The 27682-nt window shown below is 46.3% G+C and overlaps 1 protein-coding gene across 4 annotated transcripts in view; it reads right to left on the bottom strand.

Moving 5' to 3' along the window:
• Positions 1-6667: 6667 nt before the first annotated feature.
• Positions 6668-27682, bottom strand: part of UGT8 (UDP glycosyltransferase 8) — a 42016-nt gene continuing 21001 nt past the window's right edge. For 2 of the 4 annotated variants that reach the window (XM_071555460.1, XM_071555459.1), the window contains exons 3-7: positions 18745-18887; positions 16716-16792; positions 15645-15864; positions 14082-14436; positions 6668-7196 (exon numbers count right to left, since the gene is read on the bottom strand). In XM_071555460.1, the coding sequence (XP_071411561.1) occupies positions 6963-7196; positions 14082-14436; positions 15645-15864; positions 16716-16792; positions 18745-18887 (1029 nt within the window). In that variant the 3' untranslated portion in view covers positions 6668-6962. Of the gene's footprint in view, positions 7197-12088; positions 14437-15644; positions 15865-16715; positions 16793-18744; positions 18888-27682 lie in introns of those variants that run through there. The other 2 variants (XM_071555458.1, XM_071555461.1) reach the window with 2 other exon arrangements.

Below are 27682 nucleotides of genomic sequence, written 5' to 3'. Positions count from 1 at the left end.
GAGCTGCCGTCACCCCATTGTGCCATTAAATCACCTCCTTTGTCCTCCTTTGGCCGAAACCAAAACGAGCATTTGCAACACTCCTCCTTCTCCCTACACTCGCCCAGCCCAGTGAGGACTTCCCTGGGTTTGTTTGCTCTGTGATCCAGCAGAAACCTCAGGGGGACTCTGAGAACAAAGTCACCTCTGTGGCACCTGTCAGCGGAGCTTTATTAGCCCTCGGATCGCGAGGGCTGTCGAGGTAAAAGGAGGGGCTCTTTCAAACCACACAATGGGTGCAACCCAGAAAGTCAGCAAAGAACTCGGACTGTTCCTCCTTTCCTCTGTTTCCTCACAACTCCCACTACTAATCCTTGGCTGTGGCAACAGAGCAAACAGGAGGTGCTGGGGAAGGAACGTCTCCCTGATTGTCTCCAGGCCCTGAGGTTCCCTTGGATCTTCCTGTCGTCCACACTCCACTGGGAGAAAAGTTTTCCATGGGAACACTTTCCCTTCAACCTGAGTGTTTTGACAGAGGGATATCCCTGCCCATAACTTTGGGGTGGATGGTTTAATTCCTGCCTGAATCAGGAGCTCTTCTGGAACATAAAGATCATTATGAAATGATGCCTTGAGAGAACAAAAAAAAATAAAAAAGGGGGCTGGGGGTTGCACTTTTATTTCCCCTCTAATTAATGATCTATCATCCTTTATATATATATATTTGTCATAAAAAACTACAGTGTCTGGCATCTTCCTCTGAGAAAAATGTCATGACCTGATTTTTTAGCACTGTCTGAGACCTTCCACCCTCAGAAACAAAACAATAAACCCATTTCAGAGTCCTTATTAAGGGAAAGCAACATGCTGGCAGTTCAGCTGAATTACAAGAGCAAGAGGCTGAAGACAAGCCCTGGGAGATTTATAGCTGGAACAGACCCAGCCCTGCAGCTCCTGCTTTCCACCCTGATCCCAACACCCTCTGCCTGTGCCAGGGCTTGGGAGAACAACTCCCCATCAATATCCTGCCACCTCCCAAAGCCCTCCTTAAAACCAGGTTCTGAATGTCTCCCTGAGCTCCCTTAGTTTGGGGGGTTTCTTCACACCCATTTACGTTCTCCAGAGCTGATTTTGTCCCCAAATCCTCCACCAGCAGGAAAACACCACCCACATTCCACAGCAACATTCCAGCAGGGGGAAAGTTACAAAGATCTGGAAATAACTAAATAATTATCCATCCAATCCACAGCTGGAACAAAAAGCCAAAGCCCTGAGGAGGTGCAAAGGCAGGAGTGCCAGAGAGCAGCTCTGCACCCAGACACTTTGCAGACATTGTGTCTCTCCTCTGATTTATCTCGTGCTGTTCCAGCCGCAGAAAATAAAAGCTGAAATGATTTCATCATTTTTTTATGTCGAGCTTTTATGAATTCCCAAAGACCCTCACGGGAACGCTTCCTGCTCGGCTTCTGATTGGATGGATGTTATTTGGAGCATGGTGAGTGGGTTTTTCCCGACTTTCCCGATCAAACAGCCCCTCCAGGAGGACATGGGAACGAACAGCAAGCGAGGGAATGAACTTCAAGCCCTCAGGCACAGGGAAAAGACATGAGATTTTTGTACACTGCAATCCTTTTTTGTGTGGAATGATCAGTTCTGCAGCAGGTGCAAGTGCATGAGGAATAGTCCTTGCTTGAATCCCTCCAGTATCTTAACTCGTGGATTTCTTTTTGGGAAGAAGCTGCACTAAGGGAATTCCAATCCTACCAGCTCCATAGACAGGACCTCTCCCTGGCCATGGGAAAGTTCTGCTCTAGAGGAGACAGACATGGGACCAGGGGACACAAGTCCATACTCTGAAGGGACACAGCCCTTTGGAAACAAGGGGAGTAACAGCTGGTCCCCAAGGGCTGCCTTTTGGAGCCACCTGGGAGAGACATTGGTGCTGTTTTGAAGGAGATTAATGCTCAAAATGAGTTGATGACAGAAGCACAGACAGGTTTGGGTGGGAAGGGACCTTAAAGCCCATCCAGTCCCACGCCCTGATATGGACAGGGACACCTTCCACTGGATGGGGTTGCTGAGAGCCCCATCCAACCAACCTGGACTTGGACATTTCCAGGGACACCTCCCACTGGATCTGGAGGCTCAGAGCCCCATCCAACCAACCTGGCCTTGGACACTTCCAGGGACACCTCCCACTGGATCTGGTGGCTCAGAGCCCCATCCAACCAACCTGGCCTTGGACACTTCCAGGGACACTTCCCACTGGATCTGGTGGTTCAGAGCCCCATCCAACCAACCTGGCCTTGGACACTTCCAGGGACACTTCCCACTGGATCTGGTGGTTCAGAGCCCCATCCAACCAACCTGGCCTTGGACACTTCCAGGGACACTTCCCACTGGATCTGGTGGTTCAGAGCCCCATCCAACCAACCTGGCCTTGGACACTTCCAGGGACACCTCCCAGTGGATCTGGTGGCTCAGAGCCCCATCCAACCAACCTGGCCTTGGACACTTCCAGGGACACTTCCCACTGGATCTGGTGGCTCAGAGCCCCATCCAACCAACCTGGCCTTGGACACTTCCAGGGACACTTCCCACTGGATCTGGTGGCTCAGAGCCCCATCCAACCAACCTGGCCTTGGACACTTCCAGGGACACTTCCCAGTGGATCTGGTGGCTCAGAGCCCCATCCAACCAACCTGGCCTTGGACACTTCCAGGGATGCCACAGCAAGTGATGTGCCTGTACAGGCCCACAGAAAATCCTCTGCTTCCTCTCTTTTCCCTCCTGTTCTCCCTGTCAGGGCCCTGGACCTGCTCAGACAGTCATTCCCCAAAAACCTGAAGAAATCACACCAAAGCATTTTCCACTGAACAACGAAATAAATTCTTAATATATTTAGCAAGCAATGAAGGAACATTTTAGCTGAAATTTTTCCATCTGCTCCACTGGGAAGCAACAGCAATTAATTTATACATCTTGGTTTGCAGTTACTACGTGTTTTGGAATTCTTTCTGAGCTGGGAATTCCTGTAAATATTTATTTGTGGACACAGTGACTTGGCCATCCATTAGGGATGTAAAAAAGTTGCTTTTTCTCCATTTGTGCAGCCAGTACTAAAACCAGATGATGTTGTCTCTCTTCAGAGATGGAATCACAGAATGGTTGGGTTGGAAGGGACCTGGGGCCCGTCTGGCCTCGCTTGCACACAGGTTGTGACTTGTGTCTTTGGCCACAATTTCTGTGTGAATAAAGGCACTGACTGAACTCACCCTCCAGGTGTCCATCCTGTCAGTCACCTGGTCCCCAGCAAATCCCAGCAGGGACAGGGCTTGGAACACCCAGGGCTGCTGCAAAGTGTCCCTGCCCATGGTGGTTGAACTTCAAGATCCCTTCCAACCCACACCATTCAAGGATTCCATGACCCTACAAAAACAAGAACTTAGATGTTATTCTAGAACTGTCAGTGTGAGCTCAGGCATGTAATTATTCCCCACAAAGACATGCTCCTCCTGATATTTTGACCTCTCCTCCCTAAAAACACCAGGCAAGCTGCCCCAGAGAGCCTGTGAGGCCCCCAGAGCACACTGGTGTTGCAGGTATATCCATGGAGTGGCTGGGGAATTGCTGAGCACCAAGAAAAGAGCTGCAATATCTGAGATTCCAGTCCTTTGGGAGACCTGCCAGATCCTCCTGCTCCATCCACCCTGCAGAGGCAGCACCTGTGTCAGGTAACCATCTCCCTGACAGCACTTCATTTTGGAGGGCACCATCCACCCAGAGGAAACAAACCTCTCCTTATCATCTACCTGGGCCCATCTCCAAGAGTTGGGATATGACCAAGTCCACCTTCCAGGCTGAAACTTTCCCATTCTCTCAGCCACCCCTTTCACAGGCAGCACAAAAATCTCTGCTTTAAGCTGGATTTAGTTACATGTCAACTGTTTTCCCCAGGCTGCCTTTTGTGGGGGAAGAGTGATTGGAATTGCTGCTGTAATTGAGGAGCACAGTCTATGCTACTTTGGGAATTGGAACAAAATATTTTTCTCAGTGGAATTATTTAAGCTGTCAGGATTCCAGTCAAGAAGGGTAATAAAGGCATTTTCCCAGCTGAGAGGAATGGCCAGCACAGCCTCCCTGCCCTGCTGTTTGTTACACACCTCACCTACTTGAATATAAATCTAATGCTAACCCCAAATTCCAGGCCTGTGAAAGTCACATTTTCCTACACAGGGGAAGCAAGTTTGGCTTGTCGGAGGCACGTGAGAAGGTTCCACATGACCCTGACAGGAAGGGACAGTGCCCAGGGTGCTTTCTGTTCATTCACACCTGCTCAGGTGCCCCCCAGCCACACTTGGGGCTCCTCCTTGGCATCCCCTCTGTCATGTGGACTTCCCAGAGGCTTTTCCACAGCCACACCAGCTCCTGCACTCAAACCTCCTTCCTATAACTTTTGTCTGTGCCACAGGGGATTTCTTACCTCTTTGGGCATCTTCCTCAATTCAGTGTGCCCACAGCAGAAGCCCAAGCAGTGCAAGGTGAAGTGACAGGGCTGCAAACCCCCTGTGCTGAATTTCCCAGCCCAGCGGCTCAGTCTGCAAGGCAGAACTGCCTCTGTCCTGCACCCTCCAGCCTCACATGCCTGTGCTGTGCAGCAATTTGTACTCATCAACCACCTCACACACCTTTTCACAGATTCAGCTTCCAGCCAGGAGCCTGTTCAGACACCAAGAGACATTGCAAAAGGCATTAAAAGTCCTAAAGAGCCTCTCCATCACTGCAGGAATCAAACATTCTGTACCTGGGATGCAACACTCACAGATCATACCTGCACCTCAAACATTTGAGTCCACTCCAGAAGGGTGAGAGTTTGGGGAATATCTTCAGCTTTTTTATCCTCTCCCAAATGCCACAATGGACCTGTAGCTTTGCAGCTTCTGCCTTTGCAGGGCAGCTTTTCTAACAAGCTGAATATTCTGGAGATGGCAATCCAGTCCCTGGAGCTTCAGGCTGTGCTGAGGATGTGTGTTCATCTCCTGTGCAATTATTTTTCTTATATATAAGCAGTCAAACAGCACAGTCTGAAGCTTGAAGCAAAAAGCATCATTGTAAATATGTGGTTTTGTTCTAGTAAAAAAAATTCAGGAGGAAGAGTGTCTCAGGGGAATCTGAGGAATCATCTCACAATATCCTGCTCTGATATAAGGATTCAATGGAAATAAGAAGTTGGAATGAAACCCCTTCACTTCTCAGATGGCCTGACTGAACTCTGCTGCTGAAAGACCTGAGGTGCTGCTTAAGCTCAGAAATCTGGAGTGTCTTCTCTCCACTTTGTGCACTGAAACACATCCAATTATCTTGGGAGAATCATTCCCAGGTACTTCTTAAACAAGCAATGTCCAGGCAAGCAGAATTCCTGTTCAACCTTTCAGGTATTAACTCACCTTTTAATTTCCTTATAAAAATATTGCAGAATTCATTTGGTTTGAGCATTGATGTCACAGAAAAGCAATTTAACAACGCCACTGATGCTGTGAACAACCTTCAAAGTCACCTTGAGGAGTGTGTTAATTTATCAGGAATGACACATTATTTATCATATTCAGTGATTTCCACCCTGGGAAGCATTTGCATCTTTCCCAAGTCAGGACAGAGGAAAGGAATACCCTCAAGTCTTGAGCTGCCACCTGTCCCTCAGTATTCACTACTTGCTATATCATTTATTCCAGATAATTTATATTAATCTTGCAAAGGAACATAGTGAGAAAAAGTGTTCATTTCTGCCTTGGGTTGAGCTGGCCACAATTTCCCACCCTGGAAGGTTAGGAATTCCTCAATTAAAAAGCCCAGGGTTTTAAAAACATGCCCACCACTGAGAGGGAGGACACAACAGATTTAAGGGGCAAGACATCACCTTGTACACCTCAAAACCAGCTCTGCCTAATTTGTCAAGGCTGAGATAAGTTGGTGTTCTGGGGTTATGTGTGCACACATGGACATGATTTCCCCAACAGAAAATAAACTGCAACCTGCACATCCTGGCTGTAACTTGACATCACTTTCCCTTGCCATCACTAACTCCTTCCACAGCTGCGTGAACATCCAGATTTCCTTCCCTTTGGCCCTAAAACTGACACCACTGCAGAGCAGGGGAACAAGGTCCCGTCCCGGGCACAAGGCAGGGGCTGCAATTCCATCCCCGGGCCGGGGCTGTGCGCTTGAATCGCGCCTTTGTGCCGCGGGGCACCCGCAGCAGCGACCCCGAATAATCGCAGCCTTGTGCTCGCCGCTCGCGGGCAGCGCTCGGTGTCACCTCGGGCAGCTCCCGCCGTGCCCACTGCGGGGAAACGCCGGGGCAGGGCTGGGGCGATTCCCGCAGCAGGGCTGGAGCTGGTGGCATTCAGCCCCCAGCCACCCCCTGGGGCAGCGCTCAAGCCCCGCTCGGGTACAGACAGGACAGAGGGAGCTCCATGGAATGGAAACAGGGATGATATTACCCCTTTTTATGCTTCAGAAAAGCGGCTGTGATTCTCCATCTGTCGTGGAAGCTCACCCTGAGCTGGGATTACTCCAGAGCGGGTTACATCCCAGGGAAAAACCCATTCATTCCCTGGAGACACAGCACCATCCCAGGAAACAGCCAGGAACAAAAACAGCACTTAGTACTCGCCAGGGAGATGCCCTGTAAAAAAAAAAAGTCATTTCACATTCTCCTAAGGGAAAGTCAGTATTATCCTTGTCTTCCCCCAGCTTTCAACTCCAGGTGTATCAGTGGCTGTGACTTTTACCTTCTGTGCTCAGACTTGCACAACCCAGAGATGCAAACGCGGCAAATTAGTGGGAAAATCACATTCCTAAACCACAGGGATCCTGCGGGACAAACATAACACATGGAGGACTCCACTTGATTCATTATAGATATTATTAGTGGCAAGAGAAAAGATACAGCAGAAGGGTTCAAATCTCAGCTGAATTATCCATTAGTAATATATAGTAAAGGTAATTTCACATCCAATAAACCCCTTCCCAAGGAGGCACCAACAACTTCGGCTGTCTTTGGGCGGATATTTGTTTGCTGATGGGGTTTCTTGAAGCTCACACGGCCCCGAGAGGCAGCAGAGGAGCGAGCCCCTTTTCCCAGGGAGCGGGATGCTCCTTCCCGGCTCCCACCAGATGGCAGCGCAGCCCCGGCGATGGAGCGCGGCGGGAGAGGGCTGGAAAAGAGTAGGAAAAAAGAAAAATAAAGGGAGGGAAAGCTGCGGATCTGCAACAGGCTGTGACCAGGAAAGCAGCGCTGCTGCAGGAATAGCCCCCGTGGGATAATGACGATTCCAGACCTGGAAAAAGCAGCTCCAGGCTGGCACCAAGGACATGATGCATGGACACTCACACAGATAGGGATGCACAATTTTGTTATTCCTCCTCCACTCCTCAAAATATTCATCCCATTTCTAATGAGAAAGACAAATTCAAGCAAATTTCAAGTGATGTCATAAATTGGGCTTTTCTCAAGGAAAAACATGACCTTAAGCTTAGCAATAGGGTTTTGGTTTGAGCTTATGCCTTGTGCAATGTCCTTAAAAAGCAAACCAGCACCATTTCTGAGGTCAGCCATCCTTTGAAACAGCTACAAGGAAGCAAAGGTGATGCTGAAAAATTAGTATTTCCAAGCCCAGAAATGAAGTGGAAAAAAATATGTAGGCTGCCTGCAAGTTTCTCAAGCTCCAGGGTGAAACCAAGAAGTTTTTTCCTCCTGTAACCCCATTTAAACAACTGCTCTGGTCCATGATCAAAATCTGAAAATCACCAACCTAAGCCATAGAATGACATGGAATTACTGAGCAGTTTGGGTGGGAAGAGACCAGAAAGATTCCATGTCATTCCCTGGACAGACACACCTTCCACTAGGCCAGGTTGCTCCAACCCTGTGTCCAGTTTGGCCTTGGATCTTCCATATTCTCCCAGCAACTTCTACCCAGGTGTTTTGTCTCGTAATTCCTGGGCTGAAACACCTTCCCAAGCCCTTTTTTTCCCTCCTGTTGCTGTGTAACCTCAGCTCCTCCCGGCCTTTGTGTGCCGGCTGTACAATGAGCTGGGAATTGGCCTCTCCCTCCTGAAATCGATCCCTTCAGTGTCAACAAACGCTGGGGTTCAGCAGTGCCAAGAGCAAAGAGCAGCCCTGCTGGGGAGCCTCGTCCCTGGAGATATCCAAACCCTCTGGATACCATCCTGAGGGACACGCTCTGGGGAGCTGGAGGGGAACTCCTGCCAAGCACAGGTTTTTCTGGAAAGTGGTAGTGTCTCTATTTCTCACACTGAGGCCAAGCATGAGGAGAAAAATGCAAATAAAGGCTCCAGCAGCTGCAGGAATATTGGCATGTAGCTCGATGGAACGCCACCAAAGATGGAAGTAAGGAATGTCCAGGTTGGCTTTGCACGACTGGTACCTGGAAATGGATAATGATCTGTGGGACAGCACCTGGCACACCTTCCCATGGCCCTGCAGTGGGCAGGGACTGCACAGGGTGTTCCCACAGAGCTCCCAGCCTGAGAACTGACTGTTCTGCACTGGGCAGTTCCTGAAAACCAGGTGGATACAGGAGGTTGAGGGAACTATCTCTTGGCTCCCAAACTGTGCATGGACACAGAAGGGGGACCCACAGCTCAACCTTCATTTCACAAATACCATGGTGGTAACAGAAAAGTCAAAATTCCCCATTTCAACTGTATTTGAGGTTATGGGCTCAAGGCTTGGAAGATCAACCACAAGAGTGGCCAAAATTACATGTTACTGAAATCCCTCCAGCCTGACTGATAACACTTCCCTTGTAACCTGGCCTGGACAGAGCCTGGCTGTGCTCCCACAGCACCCACACAGCAGCACTGCCCCTAAACCAAAGCTGTGCCCTCACCACAGGGGGACATGGCGTGGCTTCCACTGCACAACCAAGTGTCCAGCATTCCCAACCTTCCCTCCCACAGCCAGGGAAGCAGGACTGCCCAGGAGCCATCCATGAGAACACACTTGGTGAGGTGTTTGGGTCTGTGCCCAAAGGAGAGACACAGGGCTCCATCCCAAAGATGCACAGCCTTTCCTCTGACTCCTGGGGCCCAGGGAGCCTCAGCTGTCCCCTGCCACCACCTGTCCCAGCTCTGCAGCCCCTTCACAACACCCTCCAGAACACCAAGTTTCACAGGCTGCCTCCACCTACACAGGTTTCCTGACTGGCAAAGGTGGCCCTTCCCCAATCTGTGCTGGGAGAAGGAGATCTTTGTTGTCTCCTCTGAATAGACTCTAATTTTCTTCCTGTAAGCCAAAAATGGGCTATTTCCTGAGGATTATGGACTGATCCAACAAACAGTGGCACTTAATTTTCTACAGAAATCCCACCAGAGGCTGGATTGTTTTCCACTCTTAGCTTGAGATGCTCTTCCCTTAACACCCACTAAATAAATACTTCATTAAAAAAAGGCAAAAAACAACCAAACAAACAAATTGAGGGAGCTGATGAGTCTTTCAGGTGCCACCCACAGATGTGAATTCATTTGCCTCTCTGGGAAAACCATGAGGGGCACAGTCCCTGCCCCTCACTGTGTGTCACTCCTTACCCCCTGCTTTCTCCACTGCTCCATCTGCTTCCCTGAGGCTGCTCTGAGAGAGAGAAACAAACAGTGGGGTTTAATCCCAGGGGGTTACTGTTCACCTGGATCTTCTCACAGGTTTGGTTTCTGGTGCAGCTCCACCCAGAGATGTGTCTGCACACAGGAGGAGGCACAAGCTGCAGTCCAGGGCAAGGAGACCTTGAAAAAGAATGGATAAAGCTCTTGCACCTAAGCAATGAACCCCAGGAAAAAACCCTGTTCCCCCTGCAGTACCATGCAATCAATCACATTCCAAATTCCTATCATTTTATCTAAAAAAAACCCAAATATTTTTCCAGTAAGTTGTGCAGATTTCAATTCATGCATCTTCTTGTCACGCTTTTTTCAGTGTCACTGAGGACCCAACAGTGCACCTTTTCCCAGACCAGACAGAAGGTGCTGAGCCAAAAACAACAGAAAGGAACAGCCAGATAAACATTTCTTTCATCAGGAAGCTCATGTGTGAGCTCACAAGTGTTGAAAGCTCTTATCTGCAGTGAAATCAAAGCACCAAAGTTAATCTCAGCTTGGAAAGGTTCCCTGGGGCGAGTCCACCTCCACCTGAAAGCCAAGAGAGGCCAACCAGGACTTCTGGGACACGGGAATGATCTGGACCTTCTCTAAATTTGGGATGGAGCTGCTGGAACAGCTCCTGGCATGGTTCTGGTGTCCCCAGGACAGTTATCCTGCAAAGGAGTATCAGGAGGGTGGGTAAATTCCAAGGGGGCGTTGGGAAAGTGGCAAATCAACAGTTGGGATCCTCAAACTGTGCACAAAAGCTTCAGAAAGAAAAGCTGCTGCTGTAAAAAAGGAAGATACAGAAGCATCTGGAAAAGAAGGGCATAAAAGTTAACATGAGAAAAGCAAAGCACAACAGAGAAACTTCATAAATACTTGCAAATGTGTTAATTCCTTGGGGAACTCTACTTATTACATTTGCTGTTTTTATGACAGTTTTCTCAGTGGGCATCTCCTGGTGCTGAGAACTCTTATCCCTGCTCTAAACCTCACAGGAGCTGAAGAGGGGAATTTATTTCAAGCCTGTACCTGAGATTACTACTTAAAACTAAACAGCAGATACATGATAAAAAGGTTGTTTGTGTTTGCAATGAGAACATGTTCTTCCTTTCAAGCCCCCCAAGGAATTGAGTGCATCCTTCTGCACTAAACTTGAAAAATATCATTTTTATCCAAGCTATGAGAAACAGAAAACACCAAGAGGATGCTGAACATCTTTAGACCAACACAGCTCATCTCCAGTGAGCCCCTTAATCATTGGCTTGTCTTCCCCTTTGCCCCAGATGGTTTTAAACACCTGATGAAACTCTGCATCCTCCTAAAACCAGCACAGATGAACACCAAGTGTTGCTTACACCTCTCAAGTTAATTATTACACTGCACAGCCCTGTCAGGCCAAGTGGGACAAGGAATTCTTCCTGATTTCAAAAAGAATAACTCATTTTCACCTCCAGCACTCTGTGGTTTCCCAATCTCAGTTTCAATCATTTCTTTTCCAGAAGAAGTTTCTCCAGTGCCTCTACCCATGTATTTAGCTCCACTATCTCAATAACCTGCCAGTTTCAGGAGATTATTTGCAATGAAATAAGACTGAGCATTGGTTGTTTTAGTTTAGGAGAGAAAACACACACACCCCCCCATGAATAAATGTGGTTTTGCCCCCTGAAAAGTGTAATTTTCATCAGGATAAATAAGCCCCAGGTGTGGTATTTACCAAAGAGCAGCAGAACTTGGTTCTGGAAGGTGACTTCAGTTTCAAGACTGTCTTCTCCATTCAGTGAAAACATTCAACTTTCAGGTGAGTAAAGCCTCAGACTCACTCCTGTGGTGCAGTCTGGAGTTGCACATGTATTTTTCAACACTTCTTTCAACATTCCTTCAGCCATCAGGCTGATTTCAACACTGGCTGGGCACCAACACCCATCACTGCCGAATTCTGTGTCTCAAAACACAGGAATACTCACTTGTTACAGCAAAGAGGGAAAGGAAATCACAGTACAGCTCACACTTGAACTCCACAATGAAGCTGAAACACAACTGGTATTTCTTTAGAGGAGGTGGGTCAGACCCAGCAGAAGTTTGGCAATGCAATTAAAGCAGCAGCTGCCTCTTCCTGAAACAGAATTGCAGCATGTTTGTATCTGCAGAGACTGCCCAAGGAATCCATCATCTCAAACATCACAGGGAAAAACCTTTCAGTTCTGCTTTTGAAGAAATGAGTACAATATATATGGGGTGGGGGAAAAAAAGAAAAAAAAATCCACTTGGCCACGGATGCCCAAACTTTAAATTTCAACTGCCTTAGAGAAAGGTAGTTAAGCATTTTGCATCTCAGCTGATTCAAAGCTCCTACAGGAAATGAGTCTACATTCAAAAGAAAGTAACTTTTGATTTCAATTATGTATCATGCACCACAGTACACAGTAAAAAGTGTTATGTGTGTCCTAAAAAGCACCCACAGTTTTGTATTCACACACAGCAGGTGCTGTGAAATAATCACCATCCAACTGAACGAAAACATAATTCCAACCACCAACTTTCTCTATTAAATCCATGTTTATTGCTTAAGTTTTATCACAGTGGAGATTAAATTATGCTTAATCATCCGGTCAGTGCTTTTGTACCTTCTTTAATGCCAAAACCCCCCCATGTTTAAACCAAGTCATTCATACACTCGAAGTCTTCTCCCCATCCCACCACTCATCGCCTCCGTGTGCTCCTTTAGTTGCCACCAACTGTGAGATTGTAAAAAGGTATAGCTAATAATAGGCTTATTTATAACACCATTTTCTTCAAGTATTCAGAGAGCAGTACAAGTAGCTGTACTGTGCATTAGAAACACATCTGCACTGTTATTTATTGCTACAGGACGAGGCTCCTGATGGGACAGCGAGGGAAATATTGCATCACTGTGTATGAAGATGAGCTCAGCATCCCATCATCATTCCCAACTCCTCCCGTGTTAGTGAGCGCCACCAGGCCAGAAAAACCAGGCTCCTTCCCTTTCTCCTTCAAGGCAATGGGATCTCAGACTACAAATAAATAAAGCAACGTGTGTAGTGCAAAATTCCAAGTAAACAGAATGACACGGAAACGAAACTCATAGTTGCCAACTTGGGTCGGGCCCCGTGTGGGCCACAGTGATTGGAGGAGGTTGTTGCAGGGACAGGGGGGACACAGGGCCACCCCCAGGTGGGGGGGCCAGGCTTCATCCCAATTATCCCAGCACAGCTGGACACCCACCATTCCCATTGGCAACTCTGTGGAACATGGATTGCATGGCCCAGACTCATAGAAGGTCATTGTTTTCTTGGGTTGGTGTTGGTTTTTTTGGTTTTTTGTTGGTTTTTCTCCAGATACAACCATTGAAGAAAGAGAAGAACATCTACAACACTGCGATTTCCAAAGAACTTAATGAGAATTAACAGGAAAGACATTCAACTTGGGGGGGGTGTGGGGTGTTGGCTGTCTGGTGGTTGTTTCCTTCCTCAACAGACCCCAAGGAGTGGTTTGATTCTGCACAGCTCTGGGCCATTACAAAACCTCCTGCACCAAGCACAGGGCTGCATTTTCTTACTGCTGTCTTTTTTGTTGTTGTTGTTTCATTTGTTTTTCTTAATTATGCAAATCTACTTCCCCCACAGCCATGTTTTGAACTGAAACAAAACCCCCTAATATTTTTGTGGCATAAGTTCATATTATGCAGAGAAAGGCAACAAATAAAATTTTGTCTAAATTAAAATTAGGACCTACTGTAGACTTGCTCAAGACCCTTTTCTCCAAAGTACTGGTAGTGAGCAGAAGAGTCATGCAGCTTATCAGTAAAACAAGTACCTATTTTTGCCATTTTTCTTCAGTGCTCTTTAAGATTTTTTTTAAAGGTCTGTGTTCTCAGTCTGCAACTTATTTTTTGCATCAAGACTGGGATAAATTATTTTTTTGTTTTAAACAGCGTTCTTACACAACATGTTGAACCTTCAACAAAGGAAACACAGAACTAGCACTAGAGTTCTCAGCTAAAAGGATGGACACATTAAAATAAAAAAATAAAAGGAGAACACCTCTGCAAATAAAAAGAAACCTCTCCTCATTTGGGACACACACATCGAGCTTTTAAAAACTCAAAATTCATAAATACGGTCATTTCATAGAACTTTAGAGAATTAAGGCTTCTAAAAACTTCAGTGCCAAAATAACCTCTCTGCATCAGTATTAAGAATAAAATATTTTCCATTTTAGGTTGTGCTTTCTTGCCTTTTTTTTTTAAAGACTTCTCTTAGTTCCGTAGAATTTCATCACATAATATTACATACTGAAGGGGAGTGTTAGAACTGCTTATTGAGGTTTTTTAAGTAGTTGTTAGACTAAGTTACAGCGATAAAATTCGATTACTGATCTGATTCAGGACTACTTTACACGGGGCTGTTGGCTCATTTCACCTTTTTTTCGTGCTTGATGTGGCCGTTTCTTCTATACTTGCCGTTGGGGATCCCGTTCTGGTAGTGTCCATTGACAGCACTGTGCTTGTCGCTCGACCAGAGGTGTTTGCTCTGCTTGCAGACAAACTTGGTCACCCTGGCCAAGACATAGCAAAGTAAGGCAGCACCCACTAGTAGGACAAAGGCAATATCCAGTAAGAAATACTGAAAGGAGGAGATGCTGTAAACAGCGGCACGGAGATGTTGGGCTCCGTTGTGGCGCAGGATGTAGTTAATCCAGTACACAGTCCGGTTCACCGGGTGGCCGGGCTGGTCCTTGTGGATCTCCGACAGCCTCTGCGCCCGCTGGCGGTAGCTGGGGGGGGACAGAGACAGGGAAGAGGGGACAAACAGGGAGGGGAGAGAGCAAAAAGCCCCACGTTATGCTCTTGTGCAACTGAGGCACTGCAGAAATGCAGCACGACGAGAAACGCGGCTCCGGTTTCGCAATAGACATTTCCGCTCCGTCCGGAGTTTCACCTGAAAAGCTTTTCCTTTTCACCCCAGTGGCTGATTGTGTCAAATTCCTCCTCTGCTCCCTGCGGGGTCGGCAGGTTATTCACCCAGGACCTGCCTTTGCACTGAGGGTGATTGCACAAGGGGACGGTGATGCAACTGATGTTATCGAGGTCTCTCTATGGACATTCCCCCTCGCTGCTGCTCAACCCCTACAGGGCTCTCCTGCCCCAGGGTCAGCACCACTTGAAGACTCTGCTCCCATGACAGCAAGAAGCTTTTTTTTTAACACCACCATATTCCAAATTTTTGATTAGCCAGTACAATATATCACCAGCTGACATCTCACTACTTTTAATCTGCAGGTGGTCTCACCATCAAGGGTGTTTAGAACAGAAGAATCAGAAGGAACTACTGAAGTGACTCTCCTCACACTTAAATAACAGTGAGAAAACTTATTTGCTGGAATTAGACTTCTGGAACTTGTGCTTATTCCCTTGAGTAACCAAAAAAAAATCAGACTAGAGTCCTAATATTCATAAAAAGTTCTTTAAAAATATTGTCCTTGTAAACACAAATGATATTCCTGAAGACAGGTGGTATTAATTAGAACAGGAAGATATTTTTAGGGTTTTTTTAATCAAATAATGGGACTTAACTCATTCTTTGTGAACATCTGCCTACTTAAACTGCAACCCAAATCCCCTACATGTGTCTTGCTTCAGGTCTCTGAGGCAGCACAACAGCCAGACTGGTAGTAAGGAATAACCCAGACAGACACAAAGACACCTCGGTCTGCAGTGTGGATTAAGTCAGGACAGGTTGGTTTCCATAACATCTCTGTCCCCCACATGGCACTGTCACCAGACCAAGTGACACAACTGAGCTTTGGTCCTGAGCAATGAGCCCAGCACTGCACAGCAAGCCCAGCCATGGGCAATCCTGGGGCAGGGGACCCACAGCCACAGACCAGCCCCAGCTGCACACACAACCCCCACCAGGCGGTTTATTCCACTGCACAAGGGTTTGGACAGTCACATAACCCATGAACACCCCCTCACACCATACCTGGGGTCATTAATGACTTTCACCAGGGCCTCATACAACGCAGACTCAGTCATGGTCTTCCAGTTGAGCAGGATGCCCATGCCCTTGGCCTGCACACGAGTCATGGTGTCATAGTGGTCCCCAAACAGGGGGATCCCCACCACTGGCACCCCGTGGTACATGGTCTCAAAAATGCTGTTCAAGCCCCCGTGGCTGAGGAAAGCTTTGATGTTGGAGTGACCTGGAAACAGAAGAGGCATGAAGGTAAAAAAATCCATTTCTATCTCCTAAATGTGAAGCTGTTGAAGCACCTGGGTACAACACATCTGTCAGTGTTTCCATGGCTGAAACTCAGGCAGGTGAAAATTAATACAACTTGTTCTCACGTTCTCCCCAAGACCACTCTGCACAAACTCCTCATGCATTAAATTACTTCCTTATACACTAAGAGAGGGAAGAGCCAAAGCAAACTCTCAGGTGTATGAGTCATGTAAAATGATTAATGGAGAAATTAATATGCACTCCTTACTCCAGAGTAGCTGCAGGTGGTGACTACAGCAGGTTTAGCAGTACAAATGAGCAAGGCAGGGCACATTTTAGGATGAAATAGAAGGTATTTCATCACAGGACAGCTGATGTTATGCTCTCCCTGAAGCCTCACATGCCTCACTCCAGGCTGGCAGGAGCCGACAATCCCAGTACCAGCCTTATGTAATGGAAAAGTCCCACTGCCCCGGAGCGATTCCGTATCCACAACAAACCTACCTGTTCACAAGTCATTTGCCTAATCACTGTTGTGGCAAACACTCCAGCTGACACAGCACACACACACTGACTGCATTCAGCAGCACCCACGGGGGCTGTGCTGGGAACACACATCCAGGTACCCCAGAGACAGACAGGAATATCCTGTGGCCTCTCATATCCACAAAGGCTCTGCTGCCATCTGGAAATGCTAATTCTGTGTTCTTGCTCTGTGGCTTCCAGGACAGGAGTGATTCTGGCTTTACAGTAGCTGTTAGGACAGCAGAAGGTTTCCAGAAGAGCAAGCTGAAACCAAGGGACAACGAGCAGCATCAAACAGGTACTCACCAAGGAGGTCGTTTTGTGGTAACCACTCGATAAGCTTCGTGTTGTTGCCCAAATTCCTTGGTTTGTTCCCTGAAAACCTAAACCAGTAAAAATCAAATGGAAGCTGAGTTATCAAAACCTTTGAAGTGACCACTACAGGTTACAGCTGGTTTGTGACAGCTCCATTAACCAACTTAAACATTCTGTTTATTGGAGAGCATTAGAACAGTCAGGAAATAATCACCTGCACATCCCCAATTAAGCAAGTCCTACTTAGAACTGGCTTGTACATTCTGTGTGTTGAGAAGAACCTGCATTATTTACACTGAGCTACAGAAAAACAACTAAATCAGTGTACAAAGGCCCATCAAGACTTCCTTGATTTAACATCATAATGTAAGACTGAAAACCTCCCTCTTTCCAAGAAATGTCTTGTGTAAATCCACCTGTGTCCAACACAGACAGGTCCATGACTTGAAGAACAAAAACAAACCCAAAAAACTCCACATCATCTTTGCTTGATAATGTTAAGATACTTAATTATGCATCTCAAATTGCCACTGGGGTGGAGTGATTGCACCTTGTCCCAGACATCATCCCATTCTATAAATCATGATCAAAGTAACAGCAGGTGGGTTCCCTTATCCAAAAACTCATTCAGCAAATCAGACTGCAAGTTAACAAATCAAAAACAGTGAAAAAGCTTTAAGGAAAGACTAGTAAAAAACCCCATTTAATATAAGGCTTCAACTGGGATTGTTGGTTTTGCATTAAAAATAAGCTATCTTGGAGAAAAATCTGTTAAAATTTATTTAATTAGTACAGTAAGTGGATACTCCGACAGAGAAATATTCCAGGGAAAACAATGAAAGGACAAAAGAAAAGCAGCAAAATCAATTGGGAGCAATAATTAACTGGAAGTCAAGCAAAGGAAACAGTGGCTCCACCCCAAACCAAAACTGATGCAATCTTGACTAAACTACCACAAATTCTGTGCCACACTCTGAAGAATTCTCATTTTCCTGTTCATTAGTGGGGTTTGGTACTTAATTACACACAGCAGAGGGGACATTCCTTAGGAGATGGCAGGGAACACACCACTAAACAGCCTGTTAGTACCACTGACAGCCCAGCAGCAGGCAGGAGTTGGAACACACTGATTATTTGGGGGAAAAATGGTTCACACCAACTCCTCCAAATTCATCAGTGATGCTCCATGTGAAGCAGAGCTGACTAAACAATTTTGGGGTTTTTCCAGCAAGTTGAGAGAACCACTCAAGATCTTTTTAGAGCTGAGATTGTTACTGATTTTGACTCATACAGATTTCTGTTCTTCCAATTTCTCACAGAAAAAAAAAACACAAGTGGGAAAATCTATCAGTAAAGTCAGTGTTCCCAGATAAGAGTGGAAAGGGACTTAAAGTGAGGGTAAAGGCAAAGAGGGATGAAAATTTAGGATTTCATCATCAGGATTCACTCTTGAGCCCTAGGGTGGCTTCTTTACCAAAACTGATGACAGCATGTCCCAGGCACTCAGCAATAGGACAAGGGGGCACGATGGGCTCAAGCTCTGCCAGGGGAAACTGAAGCTGGAGAGCAGAAAGAAATTCTTTGCAGAGAGAGTGCTCAGGGATTGGAATGGGCTGCCCAGAGAGGGGGTGGATTCCCCATCCCTGGAGGTTTTTCAACTGAGCTTGGCCGTGGCACTGAGTGCCATGATCTGGTAAAGGGACTGGAGTTGGACCAAGGGTTGGACTTGATGATCTCGGAGGTCTTTTCCAACCCAATCCATTCCATGATTTTATGCCACCAATGTTATAACCTCAGATACTGTTCACTGTCCCCAATCCTTGCAGGGTATTAGCACAGGACTGTATCCCACACCTCCTGCTGCCCCAAGAATTGCTGCTCCTCCTTCCTGCCAGGGAATTGCAGCGTTCTCACGGAGTGTCTCAGCAGTCGGGTCCTCAGTGCCAAGTCCAGATTCCCCAAATCTGAGGGCACAGAGGGAAAGCAGCCTGGGGCAAAGCACCCCCAGCAGGGCACTCACCTCCAAATCACCCTCTGGGGCAGCCTGGCCAGGGCATGAGCCAACTTATCGGCGAGGTCTTCCGCCAGGTACTTCACACCAGCCCCGAAGGAGACGAGCACAAAGCCGTTCTCATGAGCACCATCCACCCACGTCTGGAGGTCCTGGGGGAGGGAAAAGGGACACTGAGTACTCCACAGGCAAAGCACAGAAACACAAAGGACAGGTGGCTTAGCAGGAGTGGTTGTTGGACCCTTGGTTACTTAACCAGGTAAGTCTCAGGAGCTGCAAACATTCCACAAGTTACTGGGAACAATGACTCGATGATTCAGAATCCAAGGCACAGGCCATGAACAGCAAAGCCCTTCCATGCTTGTTTCAGCTTCCACATTAACCACCAGTGATTTGAAACTATTTATCCCTTCTTTACTACTTAACACACTCACAAATTAACACATCACATCCGACCTCAGCAAAACATGAGTAGACCCATGTCACAGTTTCAGCCTGGATGCACAGCACATGAATCAAGCCTGGGACGTGGCTGTGCCATTTCCAGCCTTCACCAGAGTGACAGCACCACACAAGCCTTGTTTTGCTTCCTTTGGTATGAAAACAACACAATTTGAAAGAAGCCAGAACTTCAAAACACACTTGGAGTTCCCACTGAAGGAAAATATACCCTTTACTTTTTAAAACAGATTGAACTGGGGGTTTTTTCCAGTGCAACTGGTGAAAGTGGGAAATGAAAAGAAACCCCAAAAAATCATCCCCCTGACAAGCAGATGTATCAGCTGGATGAAGACCATTTTCTGTTTCTCAGGACATGGCTCAGCTCTGGTCTCATCAAGCTGAGGCACAAGCCTGCTCAAAGGCCAGCACAGCAATAGGAAGTGAGCAAAGAGAAAATCAAGAGCCCTGCTGACAATGTGCCCCTTGTCCTGGCAGCAAATAAATAGCAGGGCAGGCAGGAATGGAGCAACGCCGTGCTATGGTACCCCAGCACAGAACCTGCCCCAAAAGCAGCACACCACACCAGGGCTGGGCACTGCTCTCTGCAGGGCAGCAGAAAATACCCACTTCCTCTAAAATCCACACTTCCACTGCACTCTTTTCCTATTTTTTATTCATGTGAAGGGAGAGGAAGGAGGGGAAAGGAGGGGAAGTGGCTGTGACCTGCCTCGAAGCTGAATCATTTATTATGGGCTGAACTTCTGACACAGAAAGTTTCCAAGTGGTTTTGTGATTTATTTAAAGCTTGTCCTTGAATCTTCGTTAAGGACCTAAGGCATGCTGCAAATGTCACTGAATTACAGCCACTGGAGTGGTTCAGCTACTTACATCTTGAGCCAGTTCTAAGCAGTTTAAAACTCAAAAGTAACAATTTTGGGGCTCTGGGACAGAACTATTCTGAAAAGCCCAACACCTCAGCCTTGGGATAGTGCAAATAATCCTGGAGGATCTTGGCTCCAGGAGGTCCCACCTGGGACTGCTCCTCCTTGGTCAGACATGACTTCTCCTAGAGAGGAGGCTGTTCTAGATGAGAAACAGCTCCCAAGGCTACTGCTCCTCTCTGCTTAATTAGAAATTCCCTGACACTTCACAACTCTGATGTATCACAAAGTAAATATTACACTTCATTATGTTAACACAGAGAAAGTATAAAATATTTCCTTAAAACACAATTTTTAAAATAACCTTCAAAATTCCCCATCTACAGTAACAAATGACTATCAAAAATTTTATGTATAGAGGAAAAGAAAGCAACTTGACTATGTACCACAGAATGAGAATAACCTACAAACAGGCTCTTGCACTTCCTTATTGTGCAACAGCAAAGAACCTGCTCTGTGTCATTGTGCCTGTTTCACAGCCAAACCTCTGCAATCCTTCCCTCTGAAGGTAACCCCACTGCTCTGTGGAACATCACACGTACCAAGGCCAACTGAAACACCTGACAGGCAAGACAAGATCCTCAAGGCTCAAAAAAGGGATTTGTTTGTTGTATTAAACAGGATTATGTTAAAGAATAAACAGAATACAAAATAAACCAGTTTGTACCAACTGAATCTTAATATCCAGCCCAGAGCTGGATGATGCCTGGCTACACCAAACCAGGAGTAAGAGAACCTCGAGTTGTCTTTGGGGTTACTTTCAGAAAGCTGGATTAGAACATCATTGATTCCTCACACAGGTTCCAAACCATCCTGTGCCAAACTCCAGAACATCCAGGGAGTTTGAACTCAGCTTGTATTTTGGCATCATCTGAAAGGTTCTTGCCCAACTTCTGCTTATGCTTGACATTGTGCTGTCAGTATGAGGAACTGCTGATGTGCCTTCTGACCTGCAGCCCCTTCCCCACCTGCTTCCCCAGAGGGTGCTGGACATCCCTGCTGTGTATGGGCTGCTCAGGGTCAACCACAGACTGCTCAGGATCAGAGTTGTCCTTGCACCCTCCTCTCTAACTCCAGCACAGCAGAGACTTGATTAAGTGGGATCACTGGAAACACAGGAGCTGGGGGAAAACCAGGAAATGGCAAGCAGGGAACATGCACTGCCTCCTTGGAGAGCTCCTTGAGTTTGTGACTTGGACAAGTCCATTGTTCTTTAACTCCTGATAATTATTTCTCCTGACAGCTTTGCAGCACAGACTTTCTAAACTGAAGATCAAGTGAAACTGGACCCAAGTGAGCAGCATTCACAGGCCTTGGGTTTTCAGGCAGATCTGAATGTCCTGGGACAAATGAGCTGGGCCACAGCACAAAGGCTGAGTATTTCCTTGTACTTTCTTGTTCTCTGTGTAGTGTACAAGGTGTAGCAGTGATAGAGCAGATAAGAGGCAGGCTGTGATCTTGGCACATGAAACACACTGAGTACTTGGACAGAACTACTGCAGCTCTGTATTTGATTTTATTGCCCACATTTTTGTTTGTAATTTAGCAGAATACAAGCTTGGAGCCGTGCTCCCAGAACCTGAACACAGAGAGCACACACTGATGCCACAGGACAATTCTGTGTCCCTAAAACTGCACAGCCTTCAGTCACCTTGCACTCATTAGGGCTGTATTAGCCCCATCACCCCAAGCACCAGCCCTGTTGGATCCACTGCCAGCCAAAATCCCTCACAGACGCCCAAGCTCATCCCCCACGAGCTCACCCCTTTCTTTTCCTTAAATCCACTTACACTTTTGACCTCCAGCTCATTCTGCCGTCCCGATCTAATTACGCTCTGTATGAAAAGGCCCTGAGTCAGGATGATGAGTCATTAGAGCTGCCCTCATTAAAACCAGCCTTCCCTGTCGGGGCAGCACTTCACAGCTCCTGGCGTGCAGCACAGCGACCTCCTTTCGCCCACTTGAAATGATTTTCAGGTTTACTGCAAACTCCGCGGGATTTTTTTGTTGGTTTCTTTTTTGTTTTTAAACGCAAGCAAAGGAAATCACAACTTCTGAGGTCCAATCCACAGAGGAAATTTGGGGAGGGAGGTTATTACACATGTTGCATTTAACCCTCCTCAAACTGCTTCAAACCTCAGCTGAACAGAGAAGGAAACACCTTTGACTTTTGCAGTTAATTCAAGACATGCATTTCTTTAAATGGTTCTCTTTCAGTGACTGGAACAGAACACCTATTCCTTTTTTTTCCCCAAAAAGTGTAACTATTTGCAGATTTTCTTTAGGAAGAAAAGCCCCTGCCTCAGTTTAAGTCCCAGCACAGGCAGCAAACACAGCTTTGCCCAAGTTCCACTGCCAACTTGGCACACTCACCAGTGACTTAGAAACAGCCTTGCACCTTCCAAGCCAGGAATCAAGCCATAAGGAATTATAACCCCCAAAACCTCACTAGCTTGAAAGCAAAAAACACTTTCAGCACAAATTCTAATAAAAAATTACATCAGAACTCGAGCACAAACATGTGAATTAGAGGTATAATTATTCCCTGTGATTCCCACAAAAACAAGCTGACATTAGTGGAGCATTAAGTTGGACACAGGTGCATATTTGGATTTTCCAGAAATGTTGAAATGCTGAAAAGACTGGGATTAGAGAGGTACTTCCAAAATTACCTGAATGAGCCTGTTTTGTCCAGACCATGACACAGGTGGAGAAGCTCATCCAGAGGATCAGTGGGCACACCACACCTCCCTCACCAGGAACTCCCCTCAGATGAGGAGCCCACAGGAAAGACAGAAAACCTGGCAAAGCTACCACAGCACATTCAGGTTCTGTGCTGAATTCTGACTGAGCTTTGCATTCCATCCAGTTACAGCTTTATCTACACTGACAATAAAGTATCCCCCTAATACATACATTAATTACCTTTTCACCCTAAGGCATGGAAACCTTAAAGGACCCTCACTACAACACTCTGCCCAAAATTACCTGAATGAGCCTGTTTTGTCCAGACCATGACACAGGTGGAGAAGCTCATCCAGAGGATCAGTGGGCACATCACACCTCCCTCACCAGGAACTTTCCTCAAACGAGGAGCCCACAGGAAAGACAAAACCTGGCAAAGCTACCACAGCACATTCAGGTTCTGTGCTGAACTGTGACTGAGCTTTGCATTCCAACCAGTTACAGCTTTATCTACACTGACAATAAAGTATCACCTAATATATGCATTAATTACCTTTTCACTTAAGGCACAGAAACCTTAAAGGACCCTCACTACAACACTGTGCCCAGCCCTGCCTGTGTCCATGTAACTGCTGTGCAAATGCATGTTCTTGGGGAAAAGCACTGGAAGAGCCTGTGCTTCCACAGGGAGAAGCAGCACTTACTGATCTGTGCTGTGCTATAGGCATGAGGGGGAGGACCAAAGAAATAAAATCAATCTTTTGAGCATTCTGAGACAGGAATGCCATTGTGGCAGCCCCACTGGGTGAGCTTTGTTCTGCCTGGCCTTCTCATTAGCCATTCTCTGCAGGATTCATGCTAAAGGCACAGCTGTGACTGCAGAGTGAGGGCCCAGCTGGCAGTAACCAGTGGTGCCTAATACTGAGCTTTGTTCCACATAAACAAAGTACACAAATACAAACATAACCGGGTTTAATGGCCGAGGCTTTCCCTGTTCAGCTGCTCGATTCAAATGTGGAATAGCACAAATGCCTGTTCTTCAAATATGGTTGCAACCCACCCTTTCCCCAAGGGAGAGCACAGGCATCCTATGCAACTTCCCCTATAAAATGCTGCTTAGAGCGGACAAAATGAGATCTATTTCAAAATAAAAGAGAAGCCACATTGAGCCAGGTTTAGAAAGGAGATGGTTGATGATCAACAGAAAGGTACACAGAGCATTTGTTGCATCTGCTAAATAGTACTTCTTCAGTGGCATATTTCTTTATAAATACATTTTTACAGGTGGTCAGAGGTCATACAGATACTCTTACACAACCTCTACTGTCACAAAACAAACAAGGTCATATCATGTAATCTGAAAGTTCTAAAACAAGCCGTCGACCCACAGTAAACCCCGAGAGACACTCACTGAGGCAAAGGAAGCTTTGCATTTGCTTGCCATGGGTTTGTAACTCAGTTTACAACCAAAAATAGGAGTTATCTGCTCTAAGGAGCAAAGGACACTGCCCATCACAGTGAGCTCCCAGCTGGGTGAGGCAGAGGATGGCTCAGACCTCCCTGATTCCACACACCCAGCTGCTTCTGGGGGCTCCACATCACACTCCAGAGGTTCATTTCCCACTAACTCAATTCCCACCTTTCCAAAACTGTGTCCACCAGGCAAAAGTGCTCAACCCATTTATCAGGGCTTGTTCCTTTCCACAACAGACTTAGTTCAATTAGGAGCAGACACACCATTCCCAGTAAGGACAAGATGCTCCCAAACCTCCCATTTCCCTCTGGATTAATAGCAAGTTCATGGTTTTTTCCCCCTGGGTTTTACTAATGAGATTTACCACAAAGAAGACCATACAGTGAACATTCACACTATTTCCTTATATTTGGTAATGGATACTAGCCAGAACACACTAATTCCCAAATCAATACCCCATATTCATTAAAAAAGCACACTGGGAATATGGCATTAGACTCAATCCCTCTTCTTGCTGACTATTATCAGCTGGGAAACAAACTATGAACTGCACTGTCCTCTATCAGGACCCCAAGCATTACCCAGTGCACTGTCACCACATATTAATCTAACAAGGCTGTTGACAGAGTGCTCCTTCAATAGTATCAGACACAGATCCAGTCCTGTTTAACACCTCCCTTTCACATTTCTCACCAATTATTTCAGATACGTGTACACACTGTATATCTGGCTTATCAAAACACACTGGGAAATAAAAAAAACTAACAACTTTAAAGCCTTACAAAGCTTTCCAATGCCTAAAATATTGTTTTTTCTCAATCCCCGACCTGTCTTTTCCTATTTAAACACTAATGGTGTTGGATCTTAAGTTCATTTAAGTTGGAAGAGAAATGAAGTTGACCCTGAAAAGCAGTCAGGAAATGCAGCACCCCAAGGTTTTGTCTGTCCTTCCTTCCCTCCCCTCTTGAGTTGTAGGAGTATCCAGTGAAGCCTCTGAGAACAGAGGTGGAAGAGCAATGAAGTTGACCCTGAAAAGCAGTCAGGAAATGCAGCATCCCAAGATTTTGTCTGTCCCTCCCTCCCTCCCTCCCTCCCCTCTGGAGTTGCAGGAGTATCCAGTGAAGCCTCTGAAAACAGAGTTGGAAGAGAAATGAAGTTGACCCTGAAAAGCAGTCAGGAAATGCAGCATCCCAGGGTTTTGTCTGTCCCTCCCTCCCTCCCCTCTGGAGTTGCAGGAGTATCCAGTGAAGCCTCTGAGAACAGAGCCTACCCCAAAGTAGAGGTCAGGCAGCAAAGTGCCACCCAAGTGCTTCCCTGCTGCAAGGTTCCTGTCAGAAATCCATTACTCACCAGAGCTCTGGCACACTCCCTGGGAAAGCAACCTTGCCCTGCAATGCCATGGCAGGAGTGGAAAACAAGGAGCTTGTCCTTCAGGAGAGGTTATCCAAACCACTGCAGAGAGCAGCAGCAGTATCCTCAATTCAGGATCCAAGTCAAAAATCCTTGTTTGGTGTTGCCCCAGAGGCAACTTTCTGTTAAAAACCACCCCAAAAGGCCACTTTGCTAAACATGAGCTCACGAGCATGCACAGAAGGTTGATGATTACCAAATGTAAACACAGACTGAGGTTTTACCGACTCTCCTACACTTTCAGTAGCTCCATATGTAGCAAGAAACTCCACAACTCTTTAGGAAAAACCCAGTTTCAAGCATGGAGACTATTTGTACTTATTCTGTCTACAGAACATCAGGTCAGATTTAACTGCAGCAAATACAGTAAGAAGAAAATTAAAGAGGAGCTTTAAGAACCCAAACCTCTGCATTACAGACACTGACATAAATCCCCTTCCATAAACCCACATTATAATCTGATTTAGGTCCTCATTGTTCTACTGTGACACCTGTGCTCTGTGGATGGCAGAACATACAACTCTAACCTGCAGCTTTAACAACTGCAATTTCTTCATATCTTCTTTGGACAAAAAACCTTATCTTTATTCCTGGGCCTTACCTCCTTCCCACCTCTTTTTAAAGCTTTATATAACACATACATACAATACATGTATATTTTCATACAACAGTTGTGTAAACAGGCCACTCACCACCCATTCTTTAACAACAAGCCTAAGATCAGCTGGTTTCTGATCCTGTTTAAAATTCACATCCCTCACCAAGACCTCTCTGTTCTCCCCTTCTGCTCCTCCACTTGGGATTGCCCAGGTGGTTTGTGAACAGCCTGGGAAGGCTCAGGGAGATGCCTCTCCTGAGGATATTAGCCACAAACAAATTAGCCACTTAACTTTTAAGCAACTAGGACACCTAAAAAGCTGTTTTACCTATTACCTTTAGTCAGTAATGTTAGTAATTAGCTGGTATTTCAGAGCAGCAACCCTGTCTTTGATCACATTCTAATTGCCCACATTACAGAAACTTGGTATCCAAATGCTACAGAAAAGAACCCCACATGCCTCTGGAAATAAATTCCTATCTTCTGTTTTAAACAGGAAAAACAGGGGGGAAAGCACTAGCTCATTATTTGTCCTATATGAAAGGTCATTTCCCCAAAACTTGGAAGTGACATTCAGTCAGACCACCGCAGGGTCAGGTCAATAAATATCGTTGATTTAGATGTTCCAATACAAGTAGGAGTACAATAAATCTGAGTATTTAAAACCACAAAACCTGTTGAAAGCAGGAGCTCATTAACCTGTTAGTTGTTCACCAGCTCAGTCCTACTGGGGCACCTGAGACCAGAGGCTACAAGTGTGTGACTGTGGGGACCTGGGAAGCTCAGGCAACACTTACTGTGAAGCAAAGCATCAAATGCTGGGGTGGGGGAAAAGCTGTGCCTAAAATCTATTTCAGAGCCAAAACACAGCAGCAAAGAGTTCAGCACAGAATTTACACAGTGCTGCATCATCTCTATCATCCTTAGAAGACTTTTTGCCTCCCCAGCTGGCAATCATATGGATTTTACAACTGCTCAAACTGCTTCACATCACCAGAAGTTTACTGTCCAAACAGCTGTACAAGAACTATTCCCTGGAATTTAAGGAAAACACTAAAAGGATGGTGCTCTGCCACACTCACAATCGACTGCGACAGCCTTACAAGAGCTTACAGACAGTGCCCTTGGATTTGAATCAAGGAGAGAAGTCAGACTTAAGGAATAAAGCATCTCTTTAGTCTCCCACCTCATTTTAAAGATAATTATCAGTACTACCTACACACATCCCCCGTAAACACAACTGTCAGCAAGGCTCGGGGCGGGGGGGGGGGGGGAAGCAAAAAAACCAAAATACTTTTTAGTGAGGATATTTCAAAGCCACCAATTTGCGCCATACTTAGATCTACACAATAAGAAGCTCAGATAAGAAAGGTACAGGGAGGAGTGAGGAAGTGACTG

This window comes from Pithys albifrons, chromosome 5, assembly GCF_047495875.1.
Source record: "Pithys albifrons albifrons isolate INPA30051 chromosome 5, PitAlb_v1, whole genome shotgun sequence".
Taxonomy (NCBI): domain Eukaryota; kingdom Metazoa; phylum Chordata; class Aves; order Passeriformes; family Thamnophilidae; genus Pithys; species Pithys albifrons.
Note: the sequence above shows the minus strand (reverse complement) of the source record. Positions and strands in the feature narration are given on the sequence as shown.